Below are 9,662 nucleotides of genomic sequence, written 5' to 3' on the forward strand. Positions count from 1 at the left end.
ATTACTAGCAAAGGGCGATCAAGACGAAATACCATCAAAGATTAAAAACGCCAAAAATGTCTTGCGACTGAAGCTCTCTCCAATTTCCCTGCCATTATCAGTGATTTGTGTGGTAACAAGCAGGGACATCCATCACACTGATACTAGGTAAGCGTTTTATTACTCTTTATTAATTAGCATCAGTACTGTACGTTTTAGTCACCAATAATTTAAAAATGCCAGTAATATGTTTTCGTATTGAGGTCAGCTGTAGAGATGCGTGGATAGTGAACTTTTCTTTGCCTTCTTTTCTATAACTTTATCATCAATATAAATACATGATTGCGGTAAACTTGTGCGCGCGAATTAAAAAACAAAACTGTCAGCCAATACTGTAAAATGTCGCAGAAGAAAATCCACTCGTTTTTTCAGCAAGAGTGAAACAGAACAAACAGAACAAGTTGTAGAAAATGAAGACTTGGATTCGGAACACCAGAAAAAAAAGAACAAACTAAGCTCACATGCGTCAGAGAACAGAAAGAAAACAAGCAGCAAAGTTTCAGCCTGATTGCAAAACTCTGTTTCAATGGGTTGTATATAATATTCTAACACTGTTTTTTTTTTTCTTTTTATTATAAAAAGACATACATGGTATAAGTAATTCATAATGCATTCTGTGTCTGTATGTAGCTTTTCAGGGCAAATAAATCTGGATCTTGAGTTTTAATGTTCTAAAACTTTACAGCTGTAAATGACCAATTTATTTAAACTAGAGCATTATTAAAATGGTTTAATTAAATAATTGTTTTGGTCAATACAGTGATTTTAAGGTATAAAATAAAAACAGGACTCGTAACACCCTTGAAGACTTGAGCTGTGCACCAGTAGTGACTACTGAATATCTGGAGTGACTAATGTTTTTATAAAGTATTAATCACTAGTGACTAGAAAAATCTAGAACCCAGGGGAAACTCTGATGTCAAGGGGCTAGCAGCCACTGGCCTAAAAACAAACAACAAAAAAAAAATTATTTTCTCCTTTCAGAAGTTGGCATCTCTAATAAAGTAGAGGCTATACGTTTTATTAACAGATGTAACCCAGTGGAAGCCCCCACAGCTGAAATTCACATGCTTTAATCCACTCCACCACCCAGCCACATGCCCTAAGCCTACAAGCAGCCCCTCTTACTTTCTTTCCTGTTCATATTTTCCAGGTTCCAGTCCAGCAGCTAAAACGAGAGCGGGTGGTGGAGAATATCCTGACTGTGGGAAAGGTTTCACCCAGTTAGGAAACCTGAAAACACACCAGCGAACTCACACAGGAGAGAAACCGTATCGCTGCTGTGACTGTGGGAAGAGTTTCAGTCACTCAAGAAACCTGAAGACACACCAGCGAACTCACACAGGAGAGAAACCATATTGCTGCTCTGACTGTGGGAAGAGTTTCAGTCAGTTAGGAGACATGGAAAATCACAAGCGAATTCACACAGGAGAGAAACCGTATCGCTGCTCTGACTGTGGGAAGAGTTTCAGTCAGTCCGGACACCTTGTTTTACATCAGCGAACTCACACAGGAGAGAAACCGTATCGCTGCTCAGACTGTGGGAAGAGTTTCAGTCAGTCCGGACACCTTGTTTTACACCAGCGAACTCACACAGGAGAGAAACCGTATCGCTGCTCAGACTGTGGGAAGAGTTTCAGTCAGTTAGGAGACATGAAAAATCACAAGCGAATTCACACAGGAGAGAAACCGTATCGCTGCTCAGACTGTGGGAAGAGTTTCACTCAGTCCGGACACCTTGTTTTACACCAGCGAACTCACACAGGAGAGAAACCATATTGCTGCTCTGACTGTGGGAAGAGTTTCAATCAACCAGGAACCTTGCAAGCACACCTGCGAATTCACACAGGACAGAAACCGTATCGCTGCTCTGACTGTGGGAAGAGTTTCAATGTTTCAGGACACTTAAGAAAACACCAGAGAATTCACACAGGAGAGAAACCGTATCGCTGCTCAGACTGTGGGAAGAGTTTCAGTCAGTCCGGACACCTTGTTTTACACCAGCGAACTCACACAGGAGAGAAACCGTATCGCTGCTCAGACTGTGGGAAGAGTTTCAGTCAGTTAGGAGACATGAAAAATCACAAGCGAATTCACACAGGAGAGAAACCGTATCGCTGCTCTGACTGTGGGAAGAGTTTCAGTCACTCGGGAAACCTGAAGACACACCTGCGAATTCACACAGGACAGAAACCGTATCGCTGCTCTGACTGTGGGAAGAGTTTCAATGTTTCAGGACACTTAAGAAAACACCAGAGAATTCACACAGGAGAGAAACCGTATCGCTGCTCTGACTGTGGGAAGAGTTTCAGTCAGTCCGGACACCTTGTTTTACACCAGCGAACTCACACAAGAGAGAAACTTTAAATGGGATGATTCACTCATGAGGGAAAAAAACGTTATCCTTGCATTATGAATCCCTGTGTAATTGCTGTTTTGTGTATCATTCTTAAGAGCATGCATTTTAAATGGTAAAAATGCTCTTCAGCTCTCTTGCACTCTGATTGTGTCAGAAAGTGGGCGGAGATGCGGACACGTCACAAGAGGCTTCTCTGCTGTCAGTTTAACTCAGGCTGTCAATGCAGTCAGTGCCTGGGAGCGGGAATATGCAGAAAGGAAACTATTCTGCACCTCATCTGATGGACGAGTCAGGAGAAATTGATAACTCAGTGTGGGGAATGAGTTTCAGGGTTTAGCATTTAAACTGCATAGACTTGAAAATAAATACATTGATGGGAACGAGTATCCCGACCCCGGTATGTAGCATCCCAGAGACAAGACTGCACCGTCCTTACTGGACAACCGCCTGGAGGGTTTGTCTTGTAAATTCATCACAATTCTAAAACTAATGAGAAATGATAGTGTCCCATGGCTGCATTGACATGAATGGCTGAAGATTGCGTGACGTGTAGCTTTGCAATGTGCATTGTCCATGCTTGTATTTGTGCTGCTCTTGTAAACTGCCCTGAGTAATAGCAGTGTTGCAAGCATGTGTACAGATCTTAGGTACAGAAAGTCAGACCGGTTTTATCCCTGGCTCTTACTTGCTCTTGCAGTAGTTTACACTCAGTGGCAGATTACAAATTAGACTGTAGCATAGCTACGACTATTGATGAATTAAGCTTGTGGGACATCTTCCTTGAATATGATATTAATACCTGAATGTGTATTAAAAATGAAACTGGACTTTATGAAACTGCTGTGCCTGAAGAAAAGACTATAAATATTGAAGCAAAACTACACATTTTGCACTCCACATCAAATGCTAACCAAGTAGCTGTCAGTCTGCCAAGCGAAGCTGCAACTCCGGGACTCTGCCTAAAAACGGACCCAAGAAAAGTAAGCAAGCTGCAAGCGAGTAAACAACCACAAGTGAAGAGACTGAGGCCCAGCTGGAGGACTGCCGTAAAACTTAGAGACTTCTATCAGACAAACAAGTCTGGGTCTTCTGTATTTCTAAGCCACAGTATCCAACAGAAGCTAAAGAAACTGTGCCCTGCTACCTGCTTAGCTAAAGATTCAGTGAAGAGGACAGAGCGGACAGGAGCTGTTGTGGATCCTATCCAACGATTGAAGACTTTGTTGCAGCTGTTTGATTCTATCGAGAATTGAAAGCTTTGTTGCCGAGTTTGATCTGATTTGGGGATTGAAGACTTTGTTGCTGAGAGGAGAGCTTTTTGTACTGGACACTTCAACAGATTGAGTTTCCAAACCAGCCGACCAAAAGTCTAAGCTTCAAGAAAGCGTTCAGTATTCCAGTTGCATTTTCATTTCATGGAACTAAATTAATTAATTGTAACACATTCACATAGAGTTGGACGGTTAATTATTTAGTTTGTACACTTTGCGTGTGAAATAACTTTTAATGAAATAACTATAAGTAATCCTACCTAATGGTTAAAAGTAAACTTGCTATATCCTATATACCATTAATAAGCTTAGTGTGATATATTCTAAATTTGTCTGTATCATTTCAGTTTAGGCTGTGTGTGTGTGGGCATGTATGTGTTAGGAAGCTACTAGCTGCTTCATCGCCTGCTTGTGCTGTTCAGGAGCTGTTGCCTTGTGTGTGAGGATATAGGCAGTGTCATATTTCAATAGCCCTGCTAGGTGTCTGGAAGGCAGAGTTAAAGCTGTCACTGGTGTTTTGTGCTTAGAAACTAAGGGGCTTACTTATTAATTTCTTAGCAGGCGCCCTTAGAATTGTTACAAGATATCACATTATTTTTTACATACAATTACCCATTTATACAGTTGGGTTTTTACTGGAGCAGTCCAGGTAAAGTACCTTGCTCAAGGGTACAGCAGCAGTGTCCCCCACCTGGGATTGAACCCACGACCCTCCGGTCAAGAGTCCAGAGACCTAACCCCACACTGCTGCCCATACTTTCCGACTTTTCTGATTTCTGTTTAATATTTGTGTACTTAATAAAATACTACTATTGATTTAAACATTCCTTGTGTCTAGCGTGTGTGTGTGTGTGTGTGTGTGTGTGTGTGTGTTCATATTAAAGCCTCAATCTGGTAAGACGTTAATTAAATATTTTTAATAAGAACTAATCAACCCAGATGAACTATAGATTTTGAAGGGAGTTCTTTACCTTTTAGTATAGATACATAAACACCGGTGCAAAAGATGCTTTGACACAACCCCCTTTTATAACATCCTGAGGAAATGCTGCTGTGTAGACACTGAAACTCGATTTCTACTCCTGTTTTGTATTTTACATTTCCGTTCAGTTTTAATGCTGATTAGTGTGTGGTTTTAACATGTTTAGTTTCTGTTTAGGGACCAGCAAAGCGTTCGTATTATGAGGAGTCTATGGCACGGTTTACTGCTAGTACTGCATTCATATCTACTGCACCCACACCAGCCACTGAACACAATGTGTGTGTTAATGAACAAAGGACACGTTTTTCTTTTTATTTTTATTTTTCTCTATCCTGTTCAGAGTTTTACATACAGAGCGGGGAGCTTTGTTCTTTCTCCACTGCTGGCAAGTCTCTCTGCGTCGTCTCTGCATGAAAGTCCTCCTCGTATTAATCTGAAGATTCATCTAGAAACAGGCCAGTATATGTAAGCAGTACGGCATGGCAGGGTGTGGGATACACGCTAACATCACCGCACCCCGGGTGTGTTATAACTGGACCTGCTACTTTTCTATTGTAATCTGTAAAGCTCATTAAACGTCGAATTCTCAAAGTTTGACTGAAATAAATCTATATAGGATAAACGTCGGGGGGGAAAACCACTCGCTATTTTTTTTTTTTTTACCCAAAATAATAATTTAAGAAATCATCTCGTCTGTTTAGTTTTTATACTTGCTGTCTGTCCCGTCTCCGTTCCTCTCTGAATGGCTAGGGGTCGCTGTCAGTCAAATCGGTGGTTCCTTAATAGGCTAGTGTAATGTCACCGCCCGGCATTTTGTCCTGTCCTGACATCTCATTGGCTGAAGCAGCACTAGAATGTTCTCATTCGTTTAAATGACTGTCAATCATCAGACCGACTATGCACCTGTCATTCAAAGCGCCTACTTTGAAATTAGCAGGTTAAGGTGTAGGTAAACGTTTGCTATTATAGGTATATACGGTGACCGGTACTCGTTCTGATTTGAAATGGGGTGCAAGAGGAAACCACTTCATGAGTATTGTGCACTTTACCCTGATCAACGGCAGAAGTCTCCTCCAGTCTGCCTCGCCTCCAGTGAGTCCAGCTGTGCTTAAGGAGAGGGGCGGAGCTCTGAATAAGTGCAGGTTAGTTCTGTTCAACTCTCTAATGTTTTGTTCTGACTGTGCATATTGTTTTTACTTCTATGTATGCTATAAAAGTCTGTGCAATACACTTTATATGCTGCGTTTTCTATGGTTTATTTGAGACATTTTTTTTTAGTTTGTGTAGAATCTATATCTAGGTATAGCTTCGCTGTGACTAAACGTTATTTCAGTTAGAATGTTGTAACCATGGTTTTGTTGCATGTCGAAGACGGGGTTTCTCTAAATGAGATGTTTCTCAATGGTAAAAAGTCTGTTTTTTTTTAAAGCCTAAAGGTCGATTTCAGCCATGCTCTGCTTGAATTGAAAAATAAAGATCGACAAAAAAGGTAAATTCTTTAAAAAATAAACATTTATTAATCGTCGATTTGGCAAAAAAAAAAAAAAGAAATCAAATAATAGCAAGCCTAGTTCTAAGTCATTTTAGAGTATATCCCATATCCTGAAGTGCCTTGTTGTGCTTATAAAATGGGTCAACTAACTAAATAGGAAAAATAAACCCTAAAAACATCTCTCTCAGCTCTGCAACAAGCTTCTCTATCAGCACTGGAGCAGGAGTCTCTATCAGCTCTGGAGCAGGGGTCTCTATCAGCTCTGGAGCAGGAGTCTCTATCAGCTCTGGAGCAGGAGTCTCTATCAGCGCTGGAGCAGGAGTCTCTATCAGCGCTGGAGCAGGAGTCTCTATCAGCGCTGGAGCAGGAGTCTATCAGCGCTGGAGCAGGAGTCTCTATCAGCACTGGAGCAGGAGTCTCTATCAGCGCTGGAGCAGGAGTCTCTATCAGCGCTGGAGCAGGGGTCTCTATCAGCGCTGGAGCAGGAGTCTCTATCAGCGCTGGAGCAGGAGTCTCTATCAGCGCTGGAGCAGGAGTCTCTATCAGCGCTGGAGTAGGGGTCTCTATCAGCGCTGGAGTAGGGGTCTCTATCAGCTCTGGAGCTGGAGCAGGAGTCTCTATCAGCGCTGGAGTAGGGGTCTCTATCAGCGCTGGAGCAGGAGTCTCTATCAGCGCTGGAGCAGGGGTCTCTATCAGCTCTGGAGCTGGAGCAGGAGTCTCTATCAGCGCTGGAGTAGGGGTCTCTATCAGCGCTGGAGCAGGAGTCTCTATCAGCGCTGGAGCAGGAGTCTCTATCAGCGCTGGAGTAGGGGTCTCTATCAGCTCTGGAGCTGGAGCAGGAGTCTCTATCAGCACTGGAGCAGGAGTCTCTATCAGCGCTGGAGCAGGAGTCTCTATCAGCGCTGGAGCAGGAGTCTCTATCAGCGCTGGAGCAGGGGTCTCTATCAGCTCTGGAGCTGGAGCAGGAGTCTCTATCAGCGCTGGAGCAGGAGTCTCTATCAGCGCTGGAGCAGGAGTCTCTATCAGCGCTGGAGCAGGAGTCTCTATCAGCGCTGGAGCAGGGGTCTCTATCAGCTCTGGAGCTGGAGCAGGGGTCTCTATCAGCGCTGGAGCAGGGGTCTCTATCAGCGCTGGAGCAGGAGTCTCTATCAGCGCTGGAGCAGGAGTCTCTATCAGCGCTGGAGCAGGAGTCTCTATCAGCGATGGAGCAGGAGTCTCTATCAGCGCTGGAGCAGGGGTCTCTATCAGCTCTGGAGCTGGAGCAGGAGTCTATCAGCTCTGCTGGAGTAGGGGTCTCTATCAGCTCTCTTTCACAAATAGCTGTTGCAACACTGCTATATAACAGCCCAAAACATTTCTTTGCAAAACAGGCGTAGCTTGTCAATGTCTTCATGTGCTTTTTTGTTGATGTCTATGAGACTTAGGCAAAAGTCTTGCTGGGGTCGTCCACCAGGGTGGTAATATCTCAGGACCATCGCAGCTTTCTTCATGGGAGAGGATTTTGTATTTGTTGCTATAGCATTGAAAACGTACATTGAAAATGTAGGTTTGCACCTGAAAGATGTACATGTGGTTTGTTTCCACCTCGGCGTAAGGGAATCCGTCTTTAATCTGTTAGGTTTTGGTGAAGAAGTTCTTGACCATATCTCCCGTGGTCCCTTTGCACTCGATCAGCAGCTTGTCGCACTGAGTTTCTCGAGGTCTGTCCTGATTGAAATCTGCAAACACATCCACGTTCCCAGTGAGAAACCCATATTGGACGCGGTTCCCACAAGTGTAGCCTGCAGCCCCTCCGCCAAACGCTTTCTGCTCCTTCGCTGTTTCGTGAAACCATTTGAGGCACTCCAACTCGTCATACTTGTTTGTTGCAAACATACCAAACCCTTTTTTGGACGGAGTACCGGTCCACAAAGACTGTTCATCGACGAACCGGTGGCCCGAGATGACCCTGAGGGTTTTACGGGTTCCCGGGGTTATCGTAGGCAAGTCTTCCCTGACCGTCAGCCTGCTCCAGGACCTGGTCACCGGGCCGGTGTGCATGACCGCCGTCGAGACCGGCATGGACCTGAACGCAGTGTTCAGAATGAATCCGCGGCCTGTGTTGGAAGTGTTCTTCTGCCATTGGCCCCGGAGGAGGCTTTTGTCTGAAGCCGTTTTGAAAAAGAGCAGCTTCGTTAGTTCAAGCAATTCACTGTTTTCCATCAACTTTAAACCTTGTTTCACCTCCCTGGCAGACAACCTGGGACGCTTCTCAAACTGAAGCTCGAAATTTATCAAGAGACCGATGATTTTCTCAGCAACGTCGTGAACGGCTTTTGTCTGAGAAAGCTGAATTGCTTTGCGTGTGATTACACCTTCAGGGATGTCGATCTGTAAGATTTTCATCAGCAGGAGGAAGGATTCTGGGGTCCACTCCTCTTTGATGGGTGTGAGACTGGAAGGGATGCTTGCGTTCTTCCCTTCCTTGTGTCTCGGAGGCTTTGTCACCCCCGGCTGAGTCTTGTTCTCTTCTCGTTCGGCGGGTGTACGTCTCCGAGACCACACCTGTCTTTTCTTTTTCTCCTCTTCCTCTTCCTTGACACTTTAGCGCCTGGACGTCTTCTCCTTTTCTGTAGTGGAGCGGTCTATCGGAGCTGTGTGAGCTTTAGCGTCAGGTCTGTCTACTCGTTTTTGCTCCTTGTGTGTTACGATGAACAGGGAGGTCATTGCAGACCTCGGGTAAAGCAGAGCATTTCAAAGCAGGTGTTGTTTGGGAACTTTTCACTTGTAGCTCTACAAGAAGACAGGTTTGCTCTTCCAATGGCATTTTCTGGAAAATAAAAACATCAAAAAATCCCACTGATTATAAGCAAATACAATTCTTAAATGTACTGTAGAGTTAATTCACTCCTCTGTCTTCGGTGCAGTTTGTTTAAACTCTCCAGACGGGAGTTTTAGGTGTGGAATTAACAGTACCCTCCTCGAGCTGGACTCTAAACCACAGGGTGTACACTACCCTTCTATAATTGATGCCAAGGTGGCATTACTATCCTTTATTTTAACATACACCAGATGGTCATTGTGTCTCTGCTTGCCCTTTCTCTAAAATATAAATAATTCTCTTTTTCAGCCCTCATGACAACAGAGGTGTGTCTTGCTGTTATAAAACTGAATTTGAACAGTGGAACAAAGGTTATTTTGGTTCAAGGGTTAGGGGAGGATATTTGTGTGTAAAACCTGGAACAAATGAACCGTCCTTTCTGAACCTCCTACACAGACACTTAACCACCTGTCCCCATAGTAACACATTTTATTAAAATGATCATTTCATTTGTACTGTCACATTCATATTGTGTTTATAAAATCCCAACAGATCAGTCCTAAAAGCTACAGTCACTTTAAAGAGCCCAGTTCAACCAGACTGCTTACCTGCCTTCACTTTCACCTCGATCAAACAAGTGCATTTCCTGCTGTTATTTGACCTTTACCTGCCAGGTTCACAACCTGTAAAACACGTCTCTCTCTTCATTCCAGTCACAG

The 9,662-nt window shown here is 43.8% G+C and overlaps 2 protein-coding genes across 5 annotated transcripts in view; one reads left to right on the top strand and one right to left on the bottom strand.

Annotated features, from left to right (window-relative positions):
• Positions 1–5,311, top strand: part of LOC131696718 (zinc finger protein OZF-like) — a 92,795-nt gene extending 87,484 nt beyond the window's left edge. Inside the window, exon 4 of one of the 3 annotated variants that reach the window (XR_009310901.1) lies at positions 1,193–1,308. Coding sequence is in view for 2 of the 3 variants with exons in the window: in XM_059008958.1 (XP_058864941.1) it covers positions 1,193–2,406 (1,214 nt within the window). In the remaining variant the exon portion in view is untranslated. Of the gene's footprint in view, positions 1–1,192 lie in introns of all 3 variants that reach the window. The other 2 variants (XM_059008959.1, XM_059008958.1) reach the window with 2 other exon arrangements.
• LOC131706988 (zinc finger protein 79-like) overlaps positions 1–9,662 on the bottom strand; it is a 168,854-nt gene that overhangs the window by 113,754 nt on the left and 45,438 nt on the right. The gene's annotated exons all lie outside the window — the stretch shown is intronic.

The sequence above is a fragment of the Acipenser ruthenus genome, chromosome 38 (assembly GCF_902713425.1).
Source record: "Acipenser ruthenus chromosome 38, fAciRut3.2 maternal haplotype, whole genome shotgun sequence".
Classification (NCBI taxonomy): Eukaryota; Metazoa; Chordata; class Actinopteri; order Acipenseriformes; family Acipenseridae; genus Acipenser; species Acipenser ruthenus.